Genomic DNA, 25,644 nt, shown 5'->3' on the forward strand with positions numbered 1-25,644 from the left:
TGCTTTACTACCATGGTATTAAAGCCTATTCCACCCCCTTAACAACAACAACAAAACCCCCCTGCCATATCCTAATACTACCCTTTATAGCAATACCGCCTTGGAATCCTGAATCCGAAATGTGTTTCCTCATGGAATTGGTTTTTTTCCATCACAAGGTAGGGACGGGTAAAAGTAGTTTGGATAAAATAAGAACTGAGCTGAAACATCGAACTAAATCAAATTAAAATCTTTTCTGAGATTTGGAAAGGTGGTATTTGTGGTGTTTTTTCATTTTGTTTTGTTTACATGTGTTTTTGTGTCTTGACATTTGCCTCTGACATTTCCCTTTAGTTTTGGGTAGTTCTGGAAATGGAAATACCCATATAAAATGGAGGGGGAAATGACTATCTACCTCACAGAACTATTGGGAGGTTCAATTAGTTAATGTTAATACCCTGTTATGGAGGTGGAAAGCACAGTATCTATATGGTCAGTGCTAAGTACAATACAGATAATATTTTTCAAAGAACACTTTAAGATATCTTTATTTAATCAATATTCCTCCATGCTTTGTATAGTAGCCCAAAGAATGACCACTGGATTATTTCACCACTGCTAAGAAACATTAAATTTTATTAGGAACATTGACCATATTCGCTGTGGACCAGCAAAAAGGTATTGGTTGCAGGTGTATCTGAAACTGTAATTTATTCAGAAAATTTGTTGGTCAGTGGACACCCCGAATTGACATTTTTCACCTGAACACATTAATGGTCTGGTGCTAACACCAACCTGTGATACAAACCAGAGGAATCCTGGCTAGCACTAAATCTCCAAACCTTATACTACAGTATTATTATTTGTCTGTGCTTTGATGCTGGTTTAGCACATTTATAAAAGGGGAAAATAGATTCCACAGGTATTACTCACATTATAGTGTCACTTTTTCCACAGTTCTAGATAAGGCTATGTCAGCAGCATTATAAATTCTATTTCAGGGGTTAATCTCTCAGATATAAAAAATTAGCTGCAGGCCAAAACATCCAGTACAAGGTATCTGTCAGGGATGATTTCTTTGAAGATAATTAAAAATAAAAACCAGATAATTCTCTTCACCTCTTAAAAGGCACTGAGAGGCAAGAAGGAATTAGATGTCAGTGATACGTATCTAAAACAATCCTAGAACTACAAAGAAATAGCTCTACTTTCAGATTTTAAAATGCTTAAGATCCTGGTGCCCTGTCGTCTCCCAGGCCTGTAGTTTGAAAGTTGTCCAAAGGATTTGGACATTCCGATCCCAAATCACAGCTGGTTGGATAAGGTGAAATTTTGAATTTTTCTGACAAAACAGGGATACAATTTTCACACAAAATTTTTCTATTTTCCAACCAGCTCTAGTCCAAATGCTGAGGCAGCTTTCAAAATCTCAGCTTTAGTTGGTCTGAACACCTATAGAAAAGGTAGGAAAAAAAGGCATTCCCAGTATTTATCTTAGGATCATGCAGCTTTAATCATGGTAGATTCCATGCTGCCATCCAAATGTATTGCCAATAAGACAGAGATGTACATGACAGTAGTAGGCAAAAACTAAATTGTTGACTGTGTGGGATGCGACTATGTAGCTGTGTTCACAATAGATTGGGCTCAGGGGCCACATTCACATGAAAAGTTTGAGCATTATTTTATTGGTACATTTTGGAGATATTTAAATAGCTGGGCATTTAGGGATGAATTCTACTCCCGGTAAAGCGAGTGGCAAAACTCCCATGGGGTTCAGTCACACAGGATCAGGCCCTTATACCTTAAAAAGAAGGGACTAAGAAAATGTCCAATCAGTGTAGCAAGGTTCACTCAACATGAGTAAATGGTTAGATGAAGGGTTCACAGTTTAAGGGTTTGTCTACCCTGGGGATGTGACCCAGCCACAGCCACCTGGATAACCTGAGCTGGTGCATCCTTAGTGTAGACAGGAAAAGCCACTATAAGTGTAGTTTTTAGTGGCACAACCTACCCTGGCTGCTAGCCAGGGAGAGCTGCATTAGTGTAAATTGTGGCTTATAGCTCTCTGCCTGTCTATACTAGGAGTAGGGTCTACACCTGTAATTAGCCCCCAATGACTGTGTTCTCTAGTGTAGACAAGCCTAAGTGTAGGAGACTCGATCTTCAGAAAGGAGTTCTCTCTTTCTCTGGTATTCAAACTCCCATTGAAATGAATGGCAAACCTCCAATTCATTTCACATATCCCCAGTGAGTTCTCATTCAGATACTGAAACTTGACTCAAAACTTTTGTTAGCTAATTTGCAGGTAAATTATTTCCTTTGCTAGAGCTACTCACATCTTTTGTGTGTCCCCATGACAACTTTTATTTCTGCCGCATTGCCTACAACATCCGCAGCCAAGCGTTCTGCTCATCACAGTTCATATTCCAACACTTTTTTCACTGCTTCCATGGCCCTAATTACTCACTGTTTGACTTGCTCAATTATCTCTTGCTTGGTAACAGTTTAAGCCAAAGCCAGCTTTCATGCCATTTTAAGTGATCATAGAAAGGTTGGGAAATGAGCTGCATTGACGTGCTCTTATTTTTTTCCTTTCATGCTTTAATTTCATTTATATTTTTGACTGTTGGATGCTGTACCTTCAGATGAGGCATAGCTGGCAAAAGCTGAGCATAAATGTACAGCCAATCATTTCTTTATAGCTGGTATAGGAAGGATTTGCAGTATTGCAATGTTAAAAAAAAGTATAAAAAACTCATGATGCCCCATGTGAAGTGACTTGGGCCACAGCTTTGGTCAATATAATTAATGTCGCTCAGGGGTGTGAATAAGCCACCCCCCCCGAGCAACGTAAGTTACACCGATCTAAGCACCAGCGTGGACAGCACTGTGTTCCACCAGCATTCCCACAACGAGCAGTGGTAGCTGGATTAATTAAGTTGACTAGAGACTTAATTAATCCAGCAGCGCTACAACGGTGATGCTGTAAGCTCTCCAGTGTAGCCATAGCCTCGGTGGTCTTGGTGCCAGCTCGTGGTGAGAACGGTTCCACAGACAAAAGCAACCAGGACCCTGATTGGTTGTATTACCAGAAAGGAAAAGGACTGAATGAGCATGGAGACTGAACTAGCCTTTCACCGCTAGAGAAGGTACCGTCGGACTAGCGGTAAGGCACAGTCACAATCAGATGGTCTTGTGGTTAATTTACGGGCCTGGGATTTAGGAGATCTGGGTTCCTGGCTCTTCCACAGAGTAACCATGAGCAAATCGCTTGACTTCTCTGTGTCTCGGTTCCCCATTTGTAGAATGGGGATAATAATATTTCCCTGCTTCATGGTGGCACTGTGAAGCTAAATTCACTGGCATTTGTGAAGTGCTCGGTTACTATGGTGATGAGTGCATACAAATGATAATACATAAATAAAAATGACAATTAGATTACCATAGTGGGAACTTGCACTCTTGCAGCCCTCACTTTACCTGTTCTGGGTGTAAACTTCAGTCTCCAGAGTTGTCAATCCTGAGCTGAGACCTATTCATCAACCTCTTCCTGGCACTGGCCAAGATGATCATCTACCAACCCACGAGAAGGGAACTTGGCAGGGAGGTTTTCTGTGACTATGGGGCCTTCTTCCATTCCCTCATCTTTTTGTGTCCTCTGGGTGGCATCCACTGGCTCCTTGGACCCCTTCACCGAGCAGTGGGGACTGTTTGGGGTTCTCTGCTTAGAGTCCCCATCCAATACCCTCGTTTTGAACCTTGTATCATTTGTTGTCCATTGGAATCAGTTATTTTCTGGGCTGAAGGAGCGGGCCTTTTCTCCTGGTGTATTTAAGGTCACCCTCCATAAATTCATATAGGCCTGATCCGAGACCTTCTCATCAGCCTTGCCACCCATCAATCCAGGAGGCGGGAAGCTTGATGGGGAGATTCTGTGTGGCTATGAGACTTTTTTCTAGTCCCTTGTACATGCACAGTCCTGGGTAGAGTTACTCTGGGTGGTATCCCCTGACTCTTCAGGTTCTTTCTTGGAGCAGTAGGCATTGTCAAAGGTTCTCTGCTCACCTTCTGATTCCCTTATTTTCACCCTATGATCTGCATCCACAGCCCTGTTCATTTTTGTGTGTGTGTCTGCCTGCCCCTCACTCAGCTGATACCTGGATTCTGTTCCCACACCTAAAGAGACAGGCCTTCTGTTGTTTTGGGCTCCACCCACCAATCCCAATCATCAAATAGGCCTGAACTTTTCACTTCATTTTTGTTTAAATTGTACCGCGCTATCTACCAGTTTTCAAATGGTTTCCATTTGGATTTGTGGTGTGAACAGTATGGGTTGTGTATTATTACGAACTATTTGTGGGGGGTGGGGGGCGGGAGGGAAGGTTAAAAGAGAGATGCATCCAGTTTGATGCTCTCCAGCTCTTCCTTTAAAGTGAGCTATCCTACTGTTTCATTCAAGCCCTTGCTAATCATTGTTTCCCATTCTTCCTCAGGTGCCCAACTCCTGGATGTGATGGTTCTGGTCACATAACAGGAAATTATGCATCACATAGGAGGTAAGGTCTTCACTAACATTATTTTGTTCTATGGCCTCTTTTTATTTTTTTCCTCTGCAGTGGGCAGAGTTGGAAAGTTCTGAATAAAACATGAATGTTACTGACAACTGAAGCCTATTTTCGTCTCTTTAATCTGACTCTCTCTTTTTTTTTTTTTTTGGATGTTTCCAGCATTTGATTAGAAGCTCTCTTCAGCAGAATAAAAGACAAAGGGTCAGATTTTAGCTGATGCAATGTTCCTATTAATAATGCTGCCTATTTATGACTTCTGTTATGACTTTAGAACATTAATAGAAGCGATCTAAGCCTTCTGTTTCAACAATTCCTTTAAACATTGCAGTCTGTTAGCAGATATCTTTTTATCTAGACACCATTAATTACTATCCATCTCCCTCAAAATGTGCTCTTTTTCTCCTTCCTCACTTCTCCTCGTGATGTGAGGCTCCAAAATGAGCGAGATCAAAACACTACAGTAAATTCAAGGGAAAGATGAGTGAGGCAGGGGAATATTAGAAGCGGTAATTCTGCCAATGAGACGGGCCTTTCTTCTCTTTTTAAACATAGTCTGTCAGGCTGCCCCCGTGCCAAGAAAAGTGGCATCAAGATAACCCCCACGAAAGATGACAAAGAAGACCCGGAGCTGATGAAGTAAGTCCAGAGGAAGTTCCTGAGTAGATCCTTTCAGAATTGGAAACTGATCAATTTCAATAACTCATGCAGCATTACACCGATTTACACACATGTGTAACTTTACACCATCCATTGATGTCAATGTGAATACTCGCTGTGCCTAATGTTAAGCATATGCGTACGTCTTTGCAGGCTCAGGACCTTAATTTGAAGAGGTGATTGGGGAGGGAGGTAGAAATTATAAAATATTTTCCATTTTTTCCCGTTTATTCTTCCCCACAATCCAAAATACTCTTGAAATTTGAAGAATTTTGACTAGTCCTAGAGCTGGCAAAAAATAAAAATAAAAATGAGGGACGGGGGGAAAATGTGGTCAATATTTCCCACTTATTTTCCAAATTTGAAATGTAGAACATTTTTCACCAGCTCAATTTATTAATTTCCTGACACCTTTTCTCTTAATACTTCGTGAAGAAATTGCTGTTCTTATAACTGACCAGACAGAGTTTCTGTCCAAGTGTTCTAGGCTTCCGTCTTGGCAAAGAGCAGTCCACGGGTGCTGCTGAGTTCCTTCAACTCCCATTAACAACTGTGGGAATTGAGGGCATGCAGCACCTCACAGGATCGGGCCCATGACAACACTGAACAAGACTTTATTAGTTTGGCTATTTCATGCTGTTAATGTACGCTCAAAGAAGCTCCCTGCTCCTCCCCTCAATGGCCCCTGCACTTACAATAGGCCCTAGAGCAGTGGTTCTCAACCTATTTACCATTGTGGGCCTCATATGCAGCTCTCTGTGTTATGTGGGCTGCATCCACACAATATATATACTACCTGTATGGCCCTGAGGATGTCACATGGGCCACAGCTGTGTGCTGATTGGGCCGCAAGTGGCCTGCAGACTGCGAATTGAGAACCACTGCCCTAGAGTCTCCGGCTGAGATTTTCAAAGCATGTAGGGGATTGAGGAATGGAGATTCTAAATCCCTTAGGCCACTTTGGAAAATCTCATCGACTGTGAAGTACCTTGTACTAGTTTGTAATAAATGTGTGACACACAGGAGCAGTGGTAAGTAACTGAAATGTATTTCTAGCCTCAGTCACCTAATATGGGTTACAGAAGGTTAGGCCTCTGTCACATGACAAGAGTCCGATACCTTAAGAGACAAATCTTACAGCTTTGTACCAAAATGACCACAAAAATCAGTTGTTTCAGAATCCCACAACCCTTTTGTGGGAACCAGGAAGTGCAGAGGCATGTGAGAATAATAATGATCAAAAACGTTTCAAACCTCCAAACACGTGTTTGGAAAAGTCTGTGTTGCCAACTCTCTTGATTTTAACACTGTGCTCCTGACTTTGGGAGGGTGTTTTCTTACAACTCGAATCCTGGATTTATTTGATTGTGAGGCAGTCTCAGGTTTCAGGTTTTTCGAAGTAAGTTTCTAGCCATCGTGGCTGAGGAAAAGTTAGAAAACATAATCCAAGCGTACCCTAAAGTCTCAAACACTGGAAGGCAAATTAAAAGCACCCCATTTTTAAATTATTTTTTAAAAAATCTCATGATTTTGAAGCAAATCTAATGGTTTGGAGGGGCCTGACTCATGATTTTTGACTATATGGGGTTGGTAATACTGTATTTTAGCCAAAATAATTTGCTCAACTCTAAATGGAAGCACCCAAAATGGGCATATTTTGTCTTGGCCTGAGTTTTGGCTTGTGTTTTTGTGGGTGTAAAGTTTGTCCTTGCAACATGTATTGCAGGTGAGTAAATCTGAGTTTTTGTGCTTCTATATTTCCAATTTCTGCCCTCCAGCAGGTTGATACATTAGCGATTTGTGCTCCCTTTTCAGCTGCAAGTGCAAAAATGTGGCTGTGTAATGCACCTAAAGTGCTGTGCAACTTTCTGTCATGAGCAGGGAAAATGGCATATTGCTACTCACCAATGGGTGTCCACGGTAAATAGAAATGCAATAACTGATAGAAAAGATGTTTAAAAACTAGATGATATTTGAGCCATCTGCTCTGCTTTTAGTCTTCAATCCACAGGAAGAGAAGTATTTGGTTAAATGAGCTGTGTGATAATTAGCAGGAGTTTATTAAAAATTAAGCAACCTATTCTACAATCTTCAGAAAAATCCTTTTTGACGTAAATGTTCCAAATTGCTAAGGGGAAAAAAATCCATAATCTGATTCCATTAACCAATGGCACAGAGAGGGGAGTGAAATCGAAAGACAGCGCTGGCAAAGTGCTGACTGTCTCAATTTTGGCCCTGTAAGTACAACAGGCAATCAGCTACGCCGTGTGTGCCATTTTGTTTAAATGTTTACTTCTCTGAGTTAGTCCCATGAGATCTAAAATTGGGCTGATGCTGCATGAGTGAAGACACAGGAAATTCAAATGAAGGCAGAATTGTGGGCAAAGTATGCAAAGGAAGCACAGTATAAAGGATCCATGGGAAGCTCCAGTCTATACATATGAAACTTACATACACGCACAAATATATATACAGAATAGATCACACATCAGTAAAAAGGAGAAAGAGGTCCTTGGTTGGACCATTGCATCATTTGGCAGTTGCTGTGCATGTGTGCACACACACTCGCACGCACAAACAAATACATACACACTTTATGAGGTCAGCTGAAATAACATATAGTAGAGCTGCTTGGAAACCAGAATTTTGACATTTTGGGGAAAAAATGGTTCCAAATCTGAACAAAAAGCTGAAATTTTAATCTTTCCCACAAAATGAAAATTCCCCCAAAATTCTGTTCAGAACCATTGAAGCATTTTGATTTGATATGTTTGAATAATTCTGTTTAGATAAAGTCAAAACTTTTCATAAGTTAAAAACAGGTCATTTCAATAATGTGGAAACTTTTTGTGAAGATTTTATCATGTTGGTTCATTTTGCTTAGACTTTTATTTTATAAGAAAATATTAAATATAATATGTTCTGTCTCTTTATAAAACATACTACATACAATATTAAAATGAATATTTTAATATACTATAAAAGGCTAAACAAATCAAAACGATAAAGTTGAAACAAAATGTTGTGCCACTCCCAAGAGGAACTATTTTGATGTTAACAACTCGAGCAGGTTGAAATGATTCAGTTTGGCTTTTCTCCTTCACAAGTTTTGTTGAAATAGAAACGTTTCAGTTTTGACAAAGCTGCGCTTTTTGATGGAAAGCTCTTCCATAAACATTGTTCGACCAGGTCTGTCATCTAGCAATTTACAGGTTAGATCCTCAGCTGTAAGTGAGAGATGCTCAGTGCAGCCATGGGGAAAAAAGGGGTTTTGTGTTATCCAAAATCATGGGGCCAGCAGCCAAATTTATTCCAGCTTTCAGTAGCCCCCAGGGGCCATTTCAGCAGCTCAGTGAAGCAAAAGGGCACCATGGTCACACTCCCTGCTTTGCACCAGTTCCCAGTAGAGGGTGTGGCATAGGAGTTGTTATGCTGGCCCTATGCTACCTGCATATTCCCCCGCCCCCCATGTAGGGGGAGCCACAGGGAGCCAGATCTGCCTGTTTTAAGGTGCATTGCCGTGCTGGAAACAGCACAAAATAGCCCCCACCTGGCCAAGAATCTGGCCCTTTATATTCAAAGTGCTTTACAAAGTTTTTCTAATGACCCTCCCAAAAGCCCCATGGTGTAGGAGAGTAAGAATATTACCCCACTTTTACAGATAAAGAAACTGAGGCGCGGGAGTTAAGGGACTTAACTGAAAGAGCCTGGATTTTCTGACTCCCAGCCATATGGGCTGGATAAAACATTGCACCCAAATGAGATCATGAGGGAAGACTCAGGACCCTCCTCCCCAGACTGGCATAACCCTTCAGCCCACAATCTGAGCGTCTCATCTGCATTTGCAAATATGCCCTCCTGTGTAGGGTAGCACATTTGTGCACTGCCCCATGAGCACCCCAGGACTTCTTCCTCCTCCCCCACTGCTCCAGGAGGAGAATAGCTCAGATCACTGCACCAAGCTTCCTCTGCTAGCAGCATGCTGTTGGAGGACAAATCTAAGCACCACTCACTCCATGCCCCTCCCCTACTTGGCAAGGGGAGTATCAGACTTGCAGACCCAGGGCCCAGGAAGGCCATGCAGGGCTGTAAAGGGAAGTGAGATTTCCCCTTATGCCACTGTATGGGCTTCAATATCTGTCTGTCCCACAGTTATTAACAAGTGGAAATAGCAATCAGAATAGAGGGAGCCCATTGGAGATGACTTGGGGGCAAAACAGCAAGAAGAGGAAATGATCCCTTTGTTGCTGAGTTACCTAGTCCTTGGGAAGTTAGCATTTTGTCTTCTCTAACAAGGTACGCTCTGGTGAAGGTCCCAGCAGGTTTGCATTAAAGAGGCTTAACTGTAATTCCATTACTCCATCTGTGTACCAAAAGGCACTTGGAACTGATCCGAGTTTTGCACATTGCCACAGAGGAGAAAGTAATTTAGTCCCTGTTGTTTTGTTGCTCATCCTTCAAGTAATTTACTACAGATGTGATTGAACAGATCACCTCAACCTTCAGCCTACCCCTGGCATAAAAAGAAAATAACAGAGACTGGCTCTCTAATTGATCAGCCATTACTAACACTTCAGTTAAATAAAAAAAATAAAGTCCAAGCCAGCTGTTTTGCACAATAAAGGCTCTGGTTTATTTTTTACAATAAAAGTGTAATGAAAGTTAAATTAACAGTGTAAAATATGTAACAGTTGGCCATAGAGGCTGCATTCTAAATGGTGGGGGGGGGGTTCTTTCTTTCTTCTCTCCGCCCTCACCCCTTTTACTCCTGGGGATTCAGTAATTTGCTTGTGATCATATAAAAGCAACGCGGTTATGAATTTAGCAAGGCTCCTGCTGGCAGGGATATTATAAGTGAATTGTGCTGCATTTGCAGATGATTAAAATGGAGATCAGCATTTTTCAAATTATCTTGGAAAAATGGGTGTATAGCTCCCTCCTCTGCCGTCAATTTCTTTTTATACAATATAAAAATAATAAAGGTAATCATTTCATTGGTGAAACGTAGGTTGTGATTTCCAGGAACAGCTCAGTGAATGTTTTGATAGGAATTCTTGAAATCCCTAATTACTTTCCCGAAGAGGATGAGGGGGTTAGCTCTGCTATTTCATACCTACTTTATATATATATAAAGCTATATATATGGCATTCTCCCTTGAGTAATAAACTTTTAACTGTATTTATAATTGACTAGCATCTTTAAACAAATGCAGACCACAGCAGAAACCTTAACAGATGCACCAGGTTTCCTTGAATGACTGAATTTAGTTAGCATGCCATTAGCAAGTGAGTTTGGAGGCAGGGATGGGTAAGAGATTCCTTTGTAGGGGGGCACTTTCCCACATGGCTACTACTGTAAGTTGTGGCTGCACTTCCATTATAAATCCCCATCTCCAGAACTTTATAGTCAGCCTTCAACGTTTGCTGAAACATGGCCTATAGAATTGCCACAGGGTCACAATCCAGAAACAATAGCTATTATTACTTTTATACATCTTTTTAATGTATCTCCTTATCTGTTTAATTCTAAGTGTCAGAATGAAACAATGAGGCCCCAATCCTAAAGTCACACCTTTGTACCTGACAGGTTTCAGAGTAGCAGCGTTGTTAGTCTGTCCTCCTTTTCTTTGTACCTGAATGGGTCTGGCTGCGTGATGAAGGTCTAAATGAGTGACTGATTCCATGGAAATATTTGTGTTTCCACAACACAAAAGTAGCTTTTAACAAATTTATGATGATGCTAGTACATTCAAACCCCCTTGCCTTAATCTTTAGCAGAATTGTCAGCAATTATTGTCTTAACTGTGCTTGTTTGGGGAAAAGGGATTTAAAAGTCTGGATTTCCTGGCAAGAATGTCAGATATGATTTGCTGTAGCTATGTAAAAATGGGTGCCCGTTGGTTTAGTGTTACCGTGGTGTCCATACAATCATTCCATCACCTAGGGGTAAAAAAGTCCAGTTTGATGACTGAGTGTCAATCTTTGGAGTCATTGATGTAATCAAGATGTGTGGTTTGAGAACAGGATTGTGACCTGGGTTTTAGTTCTTCTGTTGGAAGTTGAAAAGGATTAATGCTAATGTTCTCGACTGAAGGGATTTTTTGGTTACCCAGTTAACAGATGTAAACCAAATCTTTTTTACTTCCTTTTCTTACCCTCCAAGGTAACTCTCTTCCCAGACCACAGCCCAGTGCTGCCTCCCAATGTATCTTACTCCTTCCACTCCTCAAGATGGGCCAGGCTTGTCCCAAATGTGAGGCGTGGCACAGGAGAAAGAGGGTCAAATTTCAGGAGGAAGCTAGTCTGGTGTCATGAATGCAAGGCATGGCCAGGCTGCTATCATACAAACGCTAGAGCCTCCACGTGTAACACTAGCCTCTCGGCATCTTTAATCAAATTCTGTGCCCTGCAACTCTGTCTGCCTGATCTGTCAACTTATTATGAATGAAACATGTAACTCTTTTTCTCCTGCTCCCCCACCTATGGGGAGACAGAGAGGAGAAGGAAAGGAGTGAACTGAATTTGAGACATGTGCTTTCCATCATCCATCCATGTACTCTCCATCTGCTCTCCAGCCTATCCACCCTGCAATTTCCCATGCCACTCCTCAGTTGTGATCCGCTCTTTGGTCAACTCCCCAAACAACAAAAACTTGCTCACCCAGCAAATAACCTCACACTTCCACCTCTAGGCTGACAGCAAATATAAGTGCTCTTGGTTAATCTGTAATTTTCCCAAAAGTCTACAATCAATGTATTAGATTTTTTAAAAAGGGGGGTGGGGACAAAATTCAGCTGGCTTCCACAGTTGCACCCCCGCCCCGCCCAAAAAAATTTGCTCAACATCTATTTTGTGTTTGTAAAACTGACACATTGACCATTGTAGTTAAGGGGATACCCCATCATTGTGGCCCTTTCTATGATGCCTTTACATTTAAACACTGATTTATTTAAAAAAAAAACAAACTAGAACAGCCGGTCAAAGTAAACCCTGAAATTGGTTTAAACATAAGATAGGGTCAAGAGTAGGAGAAGTCGCCAGAACCTTCAAAGATGAGTCTTTCTCTCTGTCCCAGTCTCCTGTTGTTCCCCACGTCCCCCATTTCTGAGCTTCCCTGTGAATGTCTCAGTGAGTGCCAAACGCCTCACTGAAAGCAGTGGCTGATGTTAAATGCTCACTAGTACGTGATGTGACGTTCATTCTGAGCTCCGCATTGCTGTCCCGCTATATACAGGGGAGCCAAACACTCGAGGCATTATGGCCACCCAGTCATTACAAATTGATGCCATGGGCCCACAGGTGTCTGGGGGCTGCTGCTCTGCTCTTATCTACACATTGCACTGCCTCAGGTTACTGTTTCTTTGCCTGCCTATCCATTGTAGTTCTTATCATATGTTCCCTCTGCTCACAAAGCTCTCTGTTATTTATGCTTTGTGCTGGACCCATCTCCTGCTCCTGTTACTCTTTACCCTTGGCAACAAAAGGAGCCAGTGTAAGGAGATGACTTATTGTTGGCCGCTGTCCTGTGGAGTAGCTGCTATGCAGAGGGCCACACATGCCAAAATCTCTACAGCGCTGTTGAGTTATGCACTAGAGCTGCATTAGGAAAGCTGGAGGCCATGTCACAAGAAATCCCTTGGCTACATCAAAATCCATGGTGAGAAGACTGTAAAGCCTCAAGACCACAGCATTTAGGCCCCAGCTCAGCAAAGAATTTAATCAGGGTGAGATTAAGGGTATAGGCCGTATAGGCCCATAGCTGGGGGGCCCTAGCTCCTACAGGCAAGTGTTCGTGACAGAATCTCAGCTTTCATTTAAAAACAGTAGAATACCTCTCTAGCCCTCGTGGTTGCAAAGAAAAGTCTGAAGCATGAAAGGAGCGTAATCGAGGCAGTGGTGTCTGCACAGCAGAGCGTAGCCGCTGGGGAGCCATGCCCCACCCAGGCCCACCCAAATCTGAGCAGGGGCATAGTGCTGCCGGAGCGGTCGGGAGCATCGCTCCAGCACCTGAAATCCAGGACAGAGCGAGGCTCCGTCACTTCAGAAAGCTACGCTCTGGCAGCTCTGCCTGGTCATTTTCTAAACCACACCCCCCTCATGCCCGGCGGGGCAGGCCTAGCCCCATGTCTAGCGGTATCAGGGCCAGGGAGGGGATGGGGCACTGCGGCACGAGGGCCCTACCTGCACATGGACCTGCAGGTCACTTGATGCTGTGGCAGGCTCCTTTGAGAGCCCACAGGCTGGACTGGGGAGCTGTTGTGGGGAGGGCTTGGTCTCCAACCTCCCAACCCACCCTTCAGGCTTCCCCTCCATTCCAGGCCTGGATGGAAATTGCACAGTGACACCCCCCCACCCATCCCCCACACAAATACCAGGGAGCTCATCTTCTGTGCACAAAGAGACCTTCCCCACAGCGCTGGGAGCCCGGTCTCTCCCTCCACCCCAATAAACAGCTACCTTCTCAGCAAGCGGAGCCCTCCCCACACACATCTCTTCTCCTTGTGCAGGTGTCGGGCAGCTCCTTGGCCTTTAGGGGCCCAGGCTGCATCTCATCCCTGTGTTTGTCTCCAAGAGGCCATAGCAGTGTGTACCAGGGGCAGTGTGTACCTGCTTTAGCCAGTTTAGTTTCTCCTGCTTCTTCTCCACCTCACACCCAAGGGGTTGGGTGAGCATAGCCCATCCACCATAAATTGAGGCCCAACCAGATTTCTACTCCTAGCTATGCCAACTGTTGCCTGAAACAGTATCTCTGAGAGGTGTGAACTGCCCCATGCATTGCAGGGACTTGTTAACTCCAAGCCCCACAGCTATTGGGAGTGGGGAGCAACATCGCCCTTTGGAACACCCTAATCAATTCCTCACCCTCCTTTGGTGTTTAGACTGGTGTACATGGTGACAGAGATGTGACTGTTTACTGCAGCTGAAGATCTGCCCTCTCCAGTTGAGATAAAGTTCAGATCCAGTGGTGTGCCATCTCTGTATGCAAGACATGCATTGCTTGCCCCAGAATTCAAAAAACATGGGCCAGCTTTTAGTCCGTGAGGTGATTTTGCCTGGCCCCGATCGTGCAATGAAGAACAAAATGGTATCCTCCGCACAACGTGACCTCTCACGCACCTTATGTGAGAGGTCACACTGCATGGAGGACACCATTTTGGACCTCTAAAGACATGCAAGTGTAGAATTGCATGCCCTCCTGAAAATGTCTCGGCACACCACAATTTAGATGAGAATCTTGGCTTTGAAGTACTCACCTCAGAACCTTATTTGGCTTTCCGCATCACTAATTTTATCTTAAAGTGTGTTTGCACCTTTAAAATCCTGTTTGTTCCCATTTTCATCTTATAACTATTTGTAATTCCCTGTGGTTAGGTGTCCGGTTCCTGGCTGTGTTGGGCTTGGACACATCAGTGGCAAATATGCCTCTCATCGCAGTGCATCAGGGTGTCCTCTTGCCGCCCGACGGCAGAAAGAAGGATCACTCAATGGCTCATCATTTTCCTGGAAGTCACTGAAGAATGAGGGGCCTACCTGTCCGACCCCTGGCTGTGATGGCTCGGGTCATGCTAACGGAAGCTTCCTCACGCACAGAAGGTGATAACTGGGTCCACAGCAATCCTGTGCACAACCACACTCAACAAGGAAGTAAATGTCAGGTTGCCTTGGTATTTTTGATTTCTTCCATCCTTTCTGGAGATGGTGGGCTAAAAATATTCAACCTTCAGCCACAAAATAGGCTGGAAAAGTTCACACTTTGGGTCTTAGTTTTTGCCCGGTTTTTCATGAACTTGAAAGGGGTTTTCTCCAGCAGAACAAGAATAGCCAGTGTGCTGTGAAAAATTATGAAATCTGACGTCAGGCAAATTGTGAAAACTGATAATTTAATTGAATTAAATTAGCATGTTATGGCATCTTTTTGACACTTTTGAATGTCATTGTTAGTCAGAGATGTCCCATAATCCGTCATGTCCACTCCTTTAGGGGATTTGCATTTCCTAATCTTTGCACAACAAAAATCGCTCTTGTTTTATAGATGAGGATGATTGTGGCATTCTTCATAATGCAATTTCCTCTCTAACATTTAGTGTAGGATAGTTTTAGAAGAATCGCCTCATGGCACAAACTCAGCCAAATGGTGGGAACCCTTGTTGGGCACATAAACATCCATAGATGCTAAGAGTTTATGAAACCCATTTTTACTTGCCTTTAGTTTATCAGGGTGTCCAAGAGCTACTTTTGCTGGAAAGAAAGGAAAACTCTCAGGGGATGAAATTCTCAACACTAAATTCAAGACCAGTGATGGTAAGGATATTGCACTTGGTTGCTTTACCTTGCATATGTGTTGATAAGCTGATTATTTGTGTATTGTATCCATCCTGTATCATTATTAGAATCAGATGACTCATGCAAAAAAATTGCTATTTTGCCAACTGTCATTGTTATCAATTAAGTATTGAAATAACTGGGTTCCGTTCTATTCTATATAGGGTCTCACACTGCGCTCATGAGTCTAGTATCTGAGCACCTGCCAGAAGTGCTTAAGCAACATGACTCCACAGTTGTCACTTGTTTGTTCTGTCATCTTCTCCCCGAGGGGAGAAGTACGTGCAGGGCCGTGTCTTGTTTTCGTAGGGTTTGTTTATTTGTTTTTGTTTGACCAGCCATTGATCAGCAGAGAAATGCAAAACAATTATTTGGGAGTCACTTCTGCCACCTTTTCTCACTTTCAGCAGTACTTACGTACACAGTTAGTCCTGGTTTGCTCAGTGGAACTGCCGGCATGAATAAGGGTGTCACAGTCAGGCTTTTGATGAACAATTTGTTTAACAAATAACAGCAAAATTGGTGAATACATTTGACTATCTCTAATAATTATCAGCCTTTGATCATCAACATACGAACTTGTTGTCTTAGTATAGCGATAGCCCTACCATTCGCTCAGCTTCTCCCTCCCACAAATTGATCAGTTACATCATTTCTTTGCAAAAGGAAAAGGAGGACTTGTGGCACCTTAGAGACTAACCAATCTCTAACCAATTTATTTGAGCATAAGCTTTCGTGAGCTGTAGCTCACGAAAGCTTATGCTCAAATAAATTGGTTAGTCTCTAAGGTGCCACAAGTACTCCTTTTCTTTTTGCAAATACAGACTAACACGGCTGTCATTCTGAAACCTATCATTTCTTTGCATGCTCACCTAATTTAGGGCTTGATCGTGCTCACCACCGTGAATAGGGTCACTCTGTCTTCCCTTATCCTGCTATTTCTTCCTTCACCTATGCTCTTATATTGTTGAAACTGGAGATTACCCCACTTTTGTCTTTATGTTGTCATAAAGATCAGTGTCAGCGGTCACTGTCATATACAGGGGTGAAAGTAATATTACATTCTTACTGGTACGGGGGCTGGCTCCTGCCCCGAGAAGGGGTGGGGCCACAGGCAGAAGGGGCAGGGCCATGGGCAGAAGGGGCCGGGCAGTGCTTTAACATGAGCTGCGTACGGGCTGGTACCGGCTTCCTACCCGTACACCGTACTGGCCCGTATCGGCCCACTTTCACCCCTGCTCATTTAATATTTATTTAAAAAATAGATATTCAAGTCTAATGTGCTGTACAAATTTCTGAATGCTAAATAGAGCTGATCAGAGTATTCACGATGAGTAAGGTCCTTCTTTATTTGCGGTACTGTGGAAACTGTAATTCCTGCAATATTAGGCTTCCGCTGCAATTTTGATTTTAATTAGCTTACAGTCCACAATTTTGCCTACCTTCTGAGGTTTGCAACATACACTTTTTTCTCCATTAGTATCCTAGAACCCCATTTATCCGAGCTGATAGCAGCAGGGGCTTGGGCTGCAAGTCCCGGCTGGCTGGGGCTCCTGCTGTCAGCCCTGCACACTAATGAACATAATGACATGCATCAGACAAAGTGGGTATTCACCCACAAAAGCTTATGCTCCCAGACGTCTGGTAGTCTATAAGGTGCCACCGGACTCTTTGCCGACCATAATGTAGTGGCAGCAAAATGTCTTTTTATCAAAACAAAAAAAAAAATAGCAGGCATAACAATGATACTCGAGTGTTTACATTGTTCCAGCAAGTTTTTCTTAAACAAATAGGTCTTCTCAGGTTTTTCCAAATTACCCCAATAAGTAAAGGTCCATTATTACTTTTCCACTATTTTCCATGTCTTGTCCACAACTCAGTTGCAACTACTCCGCAATCATCCCGCAATTCAACTAGGACCTTAACTATGACTGATATTTGTTATGAATTTAGCTCCATTTTTAGCAAATCATAGGCAAACCCATCCTGATTCCTGAGAGTTTATTCGTTAGTCATCGTGTACAGCACAGAGCTTCAGCAAATAATTTTCAGCCTGCTGACTGCTAGCAAACTGTTTGCTGTGAAAATTCATTACTCCTGTTGTGAAACTGATTGTCTAAGACACATGGTGGTGTTGCTGCCGCCGGACTGGATGACTGAAAGTTAAAAAAAGGAGTATGATAAACAATGAGCTGCCATTGTGAATTTTCAGATGAAAAATTGCCAGTGTCAAAAGTTATAAACCTTTCAAGAATTCACAGACATTTTCAGGAATTCCTTCTAATCTTTCAAATACTCTCACGTACTCAGGGCTTTTACTCACAAAAATATTTACAAATCAGGATTTTTGTGGTTGGTTTGTTGGTTTACTATTTGATCAAGCCCTACTGTTATACTAGAACACTTCCTTCTTTCTGATCCAAGGAAATTCTACACAGTTCTAGAAATATTGCTCTAGTTTATACGCCACCTAGTTTATTACTAAACCACATTATCACTTGAAACGAGATCCCCCCAAATTCAGACTACACACGGTTCAAACTCGCAGCGTGCCAAGCAGAACACACATCAGTTCTGAAGAGCTTGTGAGTAGGAGAGGCTCTAGATGGAAGAGTCCATTATCTAGTTCTGGTTTTACACATTATTATATTATTTATTATTATTATTATTACTGTAGCGCCTAGGAACCATTGATCTATGAAATAATTAACTGTGATGCTATGGAACATATAAAACCATGTGAAATGTGAGTTCGCTTTAGATGTGGTGTTAGGAAGAATGTAAGCATTGCCAGCACTCTGATGCGTATATAAAAGAAAGAAAGTCCCAGAGCACGAGCCTTGCATTCATCAGAAAACCCTGCCTTCCTGTTGCTTTTTTCCTCATCTGTGAGTCAGAGCAGCAGATGACTGACTGCAATTTTCCCACCTGCAGTTCTAGAGAACGATGAAGAAATTAAGCAGTTAAACAAGGAGATTACTGAGCTGAATGAGTCCAACTCGGAGATGGAGGCTGCCATGGTGAAGCTGCAGTCACAGGTATGTGAGTATGGACTCTTACCAAGCTCTTGTAATCATAGAGCTTGAGCCAAAATTCACTGGAGTCAATGGAAAGTGGAGGGGGGACTCCTCAGCTGACCAGCCAGGGCAGACTTGAAAAGCAATGCAAAGTGACCTCACCAGAGGGCGGGACCTGCCTCATTGTCTTCCATTGATTTCCTAGGTATGTAAATGATTTGCCGTAACTTATCTTAGCAAAGTAATTACAGAAGGGAAGGAAGTGTCATTAACATCAAACCCCTGATTAATTTCTTCTAATCACAATACCAACTTTCAAAAATTCAGAGTACCTATATATTAGAGCCCTTTGGGAAGTAGCTTTTTTCCCCCAGAGGAAAACTGGCAAAAATGGGAGAAAAATTGTTCAAATAAAAATTTTGATTTTTCATCAAAAAAAAAAATCAGCCAAAAACTGAAAAAAACAGAATTGTTTTCGGCTTTCCGATGAAAAATCATACGTGCTGCAGGAACACAGACTCCTTTCATGAAACCATTCATTTCGCTGAAAACCCAGCTTCCCATCGGAAAAAAGTTTCAACAGAAAATCTTTGACCAACCCCAGGGCATATTATATGGAGGGACAGGTTGAAGGAGAGGGCGAGGGCAAATAACTTTGCTGCACTCTTTGCTGTGCAGATATCAACCATGGAGAAGAACCTAAAGAACATTGAGGAGGAAAACAAAATCATTGAGGAGCAGAATGAAGCCCTGTTCTTGGAGCTCTCAGGTCTGAGCCAGGCTCTTATCCAAAGTCTTGCCAATATCCGCCTTCCACATATGGTGAGGAACTTTTAAAATGTTTCATCATAATCACTGTGATCAAATGAGCAACACTAAAGCCATTTTCATGATAAGGTGTATATACAATTAAAGACTAGGAGAAATATCTAGAGATCGTCATCTCTTTATTCACACATCTGCCTTTTGTAACATCAGTACCTACACTGTATCTCTGAAGCACATATTGTTATCTTCCTTTTGTTGTCACTTTCTGCTGATCTCCCTTTGTATCTATTGTTCTGTCTCATTCCATCTAGTAGCTAAATCAGAAAATAGGAACTTTATCAAGGGTGCATAGCGCCTTTCAGACTAAGACAGCACAAGCAGAGATCAGGAGGGATTTGATTTCAACGTCAGAAAGATCTTACGGCTCCTATTATAATGCAGGTAGTTTCAATTCAGTTTTGAATAGCTAGCAGCCAAAGAATAGCATCCTTAAAGAGCGTGTGTTTTGTTTAATTTAACAAGGTCTAACAGGACACAGCATGTTGCCATAATGTTACTGCAAAATGAAAAGACTACATTAAAATAGAAAAATCAAAAAGAGCTATTAATTACCTTCTCTCTAGTCTCAGAAATTTAATTATTATTGTCTAAAATACGTGTGCAGTATGTATGTGAGCTGGGGGGCAGATTGGTGGAAGGCATCTGATTGCAGATACTAGAGTCTTGCGAGATGATCATAGAAATGAGCTTTTGATTTATGGAATGAGCTTTCCCATCACCTTTTTCAGTATTCCTTTCACGAAGGTGTGGATTTAATTTTGGGCTGGTTGGATACTATCTCTTCTTCAGCAGAGAATTTCCTTTACAAATACTTTTGGGCAGTATTCACACAGCTCTCCACCTGACGAAAAACTATTAATTGAATTGGCTATTTGATAGGTGAAGGTCAAATAAACCAGCCAGCAAATATGTTTTTAATGTGTTCAACCATCTCCAAATCAAATAGTGTCCACAAAATGTACACACTCATATTACTAATATTTCTTCATCTTTCTGCTCTTCCTCCTCCCTCTCTCTCCTCCTCCCCTTTCTCTCTCCCTCTGTTGATTAATCTGATGTGTCTAGCTGGGGTGTTCATGTGGTAGCCAATCAGTGTGGTATCTGGACTGGTGTGGCAACATGCAGTGCTTAATTTGCAATGAAAGAGGTGCTGGGGCTCAAGCAATCAGGTGCCAGGGCTGAAGCAATTTTTTTTACTTTAATAAGTGACGTGGCAAGCCCAGAGGTTCCAGGGCTATGAACTGCCAAGCCTAGAGGTGCCAAGACTCAGCCCTGGTGCAAATTAAGCACTGGCAACATGCTCGAGTTGATAAAGCATGATACAAGGACTCAGGAGACTTGGGTTCTAATCCTGACTCTGCTGTGTGCCCTTAGGCACATCTCCACTTTTAGTCTGCCTTCTCTATTTAGACCTCAATCCTGTAAATATTTATGCATGTTCCTAAATGTACATGCTTTTACTAGTCCCATTGCGGGCAGTGCATAAAGTTAACCATGTGCTTAAGTCTTTTCAGGATCACGCCTAGATTCTAAACTCTTCTCTGCATGGAGTGTCTCTCAATATATGCAGTGCCTGGCACAATGGGGCCCTGATCTTGTCTGGGACCCTGTAGCTGCTGCTGTAATACAAATAATTATTAATACCAAATATTGATAATCCCAGCACCACCCCAGCAGAATTAAACACAATGATTAGGCTCTGTTTTCTTCCTCCCCCTCTTCCTCTTCTTTTTAACCATTTATATTTATGTTTTGTTTTATTGGATTCAGGAGCCAATCAGTGAACAGAACTTTGATGCTTATGTTAATACCCTTACCGACATGTACACCAATCAGGAGTGTTATCAGAACCCTGAGAACAGGGACCTGCTAGAAAGCATTAAACAGGCTGTCAAGGGAATTCAAGTCTAGTGCTGTGGGATAACACAAATAAACAAACTGTAAGAAGATGGAACCTTCACTCCGAGTATTCAGGTTTACAAGTTATAAAACTTGTCTAATGAATGAAAAAAGGACCAAAATTTAACCAAGAGGCCATTTACAAGAAGCAGAACTGAACTGAACTCCATGTTGTCGTTTACTTAACTTGGACCTTCTTGCAAAGAGTGGGATTTTCTACCCATACCAAGTGGTAGAAGAGAATGGACAATGAGACACTACAATAGGTTGCAGGGCTTGGTTGCTGGTAGAGAAAAGGCATCTTCATGAGTTGCCACATTTTACTGATGAGAAAAGAAGGCATTGTAGCAGAATTAATCCAAGGGTTAGTACATTAGAAGAACAGGGTTTTGTCTGATTTAAGAACAGAGTATGACTGGCTTAAACCCTCATGTTGTCTATGGTCATATGTCCAGATCACCTACTCACACATGAATTATGTTATAAGTTACTGTAAATGAGAAGCTGGAGCTGCAGGCTACCTGTAAATCTGAACCTCTGCTGGGCCTCCCACCCCCAAGGTATTCAGATATCCACTGGGTGTGGGAACTCTTAAGTATTATAAAGTAGCTTATTTTTATTTTCTGAAGAGCAGTTCTGGATCTCCAGTGGAAAGCGCAATGGAAAAAAGGTTCTCAGGGAAGCTTTTGGAGTTTGCAACTACAGTATTCCTTTGTCTGTCTTAAATATGAGAATAGCTATTATGAATAGACCAATACCAGATGTGTCATGGTCCAGTGTATATGATTTTTTGGAAGTCTATTGGTGGACTGTTCTGGTTCTTTTCAATATTATGGTCATCATTACAGCAGTGCAGTACGGCCAGTGCAGAGATCATACATCAATGCCAGAGAAATGTTTAAAGAGATTATCAACAAAAATGAAAGATGCTAATTGATGGCCAGCAAAGTGCTTATCTACCATGGACTGTGGCTGATTCCTTACAGATGTACTTATGGCAATGGGTTTTTCTTTTGTTTTGCTTTGGTTGGCTGGTTTTGATTTCTGTATTTTGTGCAAGGTTACAGAGCAAGCGTCATTCCGCAAAAAGAGCATTTGGGTATTGATCTTTGTAAGCCGTTTGGTACATGCAGCCCACCATGCACTTAAAAGAAGTACAACTATGTGAATGTCTTTTCAAAACCAATCTCTAGCACCTCATTCATCTAACCATCCAGCATTGCAGAGCACAGTGATTAAGGTATTTTTCAATCTGTAAGAAAGGAGTCAGCAGAGAGGGAGAGAAGTATCGGTCTGTCCCAGCAAATTGCAAATCCTGAAAGCTTGTTTAATAAACAAATCTCACACAAGCATTAACTATCATTCAGAATTCTTTATCAGCCTGGTGATAACACTTTGGAGAAGAAGGAGGTAGAAGCCTCTAGCACCCCAGTACTTATCACATAAGCCCCCCACTTTCAATATCATTTCCAGTGAGGTGAGGGGTGGAGAGGATTTTGCTCACCAATAATAAAATGAAGAATATTGTGTCATTATGAGCCCAATCCTGCAGATATTTAGGGGATAATGCAAAGCTCAAGGGAGATAATGGAAAGACTCCCATTGATTCCGGTGGACATTGGATCAGATTCTTAGCACATGAGTAGGTAGGTAGCCCTACTGAAGTCAATTGGGCAGCTCATGTGAATAAATTTAATCACATACTTAAGAGTTTGCAGGATTGGATCCCATGAATTCACTTATTTTAGAACCCATTCCAAGTGCAAAAATAAAACGGAAAAAAATGTAATTTGATGTGTTAAAAACACAATTCTTAACATGTAAATAGAGTCCAACTTGCTTGTGACTACAATTCAGTTAGTATTTAAAAGTAGAGAAATTGCACTTCCTGGAAGAGAGAGAGAGGGGGGGAAAGTAGCTAGTTTAATTATCCTGTAAATTATTTAATTTTGGCAAGATGTATGTAATTTATATTCACAACACCTTATGTTAACTTTTTCCTATTTATTTAACCTTTCTTATTTATTAATTTTATACTTATTTTAAACTGGACACCACACCATGGAAAAGAAAATAAAAGCAAAAAATAAAAAAGTAAAACTTTTTTTTGACCATAAAAAAAAAAATTCCAAAAAAGAAAGAAAGAAAGAAAGAAAGGAAGGAAGAAAAAGAAAAGGGAAAAAACCCATGTATCTACAACTCCTACTTGTAATTTTGATGCAACCGAGTTATTTTTTATATATTTTGTTATTTATTCTTTTAACAATGGGAATTTTTTAAAGATATTTTATAACTGAGGCATTTTGATAATTTTTTGGTTTGTTTTTCTGAAGGGGCGGGGGACAATGGGAGGGGAAGAGAGACCTTTAGGGATTTTGTTTTCATTCATATTGTTTCAGGCACTGATTAACGGTAAATGAAAATTCTGTATTTATTATTTATTTAATATTTAAGTCAAAATGAACTGTGCTCTTGCTGTATATTTATTTTGTCACGTTTGTGTGTTGGTTCTGTGATGACTGAGTAATTGTTTATGTGAAGGAATACTGTTCATATTTAAATAATAAAGAGTCACATTGAAAGTTATAGCAGGCTACATGTTATTCTGTGAAAATTGAATACTGTGATCCACTTTCCTCAGGAAATGTATGCTGCAGACAGCATTTCATTATGTATTTTCAGGGTTCTTTCATAATAAAAACCCAGTTCTGTTTGTGACTTTAGTTCCCATGGTCTTTCTTGAAGATATTGTTAAAGTCCCCAGTATTTTCTAAGAGCTTTGTTCCAATGCATGGGTAACCCACTGTTCAGCGGTATTACGAATTTCTTTTTGAGCACAATCTGCAAAAGATGGGAGTCTGTTATGATCCCAGCTAGAGGAATTAGACCCAGTTTTTCAAAGATGGTTAGGCAACTGAAGATGCAGATAGGTGCCTTATGGGATTTTCAAAGTAGGTCAGGGCCCGATTTTTGAAGGTATTTAGGCGTTGTTGGGCTCAATGTTGCAATGCCTAACTTATTTAGGAGCCTGTTTTCATTTTAAGTTCCTAATTACCTACATTCCTTTTGAAAATGAGACATAGGCTCCTAAATCAGTTAGGCATTGCAATGCTGTGTGCAGCAACACCTAAATGCCTTCAAAAATCTGGGCCTAGGCTCCTAGCCCAGACTGAAATCAATCGTTGCTTTGTGCAATGGTTATTAAAGGTTCTGCGCATTGCAAAGGAGACACTTCCGCTCTGTGGTTTAGGGTTAATGGCTGCAGTGCAGTGGGCTGAAATAAAGCCCTCACAGCTGTGTGCCTCAGCACAGTGTTAACTAGGAGGCAGGTGTGCATAAGAGAGGGGCACTCAAGGAGTCTCAAGTACAGAAGTGCGCAACCCAAGCAAAGATGCATTCTTTTTCCCATTGTTCCAGAGGCCTTTTACAACAGAAAGGGCACTGCAATTTTGACTTTAGATTTGTCATATTTTTTTTGGTTTCCCAGAAGTTCATTATGAGTACATACCCTTTGGCATTCAAACTTGAGCTGTTTTTTGATTGGACAAGAAGGTCATAAGGTATGTTTCTGTTCCCCAGGATGAGTGTAACTTTAGATCCAGGCTATTGGCGGGAATATTCGGAGCTGCACATTTGAAATTCGTTTTCCTCAAATATTCTCCAGTGTTTGATCACAACTTGTTTCTAGCCATCATCATTCCCACAAGGGCATGATCCAGTGTTCACTAAAGTCAATGGCCTCTCAGTGGAATCAGTGGGCACTGGATAATGTCCTCAAGAACGTTCACACCAAGAGAACGCATTCCAGGTGTCCAGCTCAGCAGGATGCAAACAACTGACACTCGGCCAAATTTTGTCAGTTTACACATGTGAGTAACTTTGAAGTCAATGAGCTACTCGCATGAGTAATGTTACTTATATGCATGGGAGTTTGCACGATTGTCCCTAGCCTATACTTGTATTTTAATTTTATAGGTAGAAGGAAAATGCACAAATTACTCTGCAGACCCTTGTTTTACTAAGGCAAAAGTCATCCCAGAATGTTGCATAAATGTTCCTGTGTGTCACAGGGGGAGCTGTTCCAACAGGTTCCAACTCTGACCTGTTATCTCCCCTGATGGTGCAACAAAAATAAGGCCTTGTCTACGCTTGCGGCACCATGTAGGCTGCGTGTAGCTACACACTGTGGTGAGAGACACGTGGCATCTACGCTGTGACGTGCAGCTCCGCATGGCAGTGAAAGGCTCTGGCGGGAGGGGCAGCAGCAGGGACCCTACACTGCTAAACATAGCTGTGCATGCCTGGAAGGCATTGCTGGAGCATATAGAGAGCCATGCAGGGTATATAGGGCTCTGACATGGCTCTACGGT

At 41.8% G+C, this 25,644-nt stretch overlaps 1 protein-coding gene across 9 annotated transcripts in view; it reads left to right on the forward strand.

Moving 5' to 3' along the window:
• The window catches only part of MYT1 (myelin transcription factor 1), a 113,703-nt gene extending 89,711 nt beyond the window's left edge, over positions 1–23,992 (forward strand). For 8 of the 9 annotated variants that reach the window (XM_048820198.2, XM_048820201.2, XM_048820207.2 and 5 more), the window contains 7 exons: positions 4,476–4,538; positions 5,103–5,186; positions 14,580–14,801; positions 15,418–15,509; positions 18,465–18,568; positions 19,226–19,369; positions 21,146–23,992. In XM_048820198.2, the coding sequence (XP_048676155.1) occupies positions 4,476–4,538; positions 5,103–5,186; positions 14,580–14,801; positions 15,418–15,509; positions 18,465–18,568; positions 19,226–19,369; positions 21,146–21,286 (850 nt within the window). In that variant the 3' untranslated portion in view covers positions 21,287–23,992. The remainder of the gene's footprint in view (positions 1–4,475; positions 4,539–5,102; positions 5,187–14,579; positions 14,802–15,417; positions 15,510–18,464; positions 18,569–19,225; positions 19,370–21,145) is intronic. The other variant, XM_048820199.2, reaches the window with a different exon arrangement.
• The last annotated feature ends 1,652 nt before the right edge of the window (positions 23,993–25,644 follow it).

The sequence above is a fragment of the Caretta caretta genome, chromosome 13 (assembly GCF_965140235.1).
Source record: "Caretta caretta isolate rCarCar2 chromosome 13, rCarCar1.hap1, whole genome shotgun sequence".
Taxonomy (NCBI): Eukaryota; Metazoa; Chordata; order Testudines; family Cheloniidae; genus Caretta; species Caretta caretta.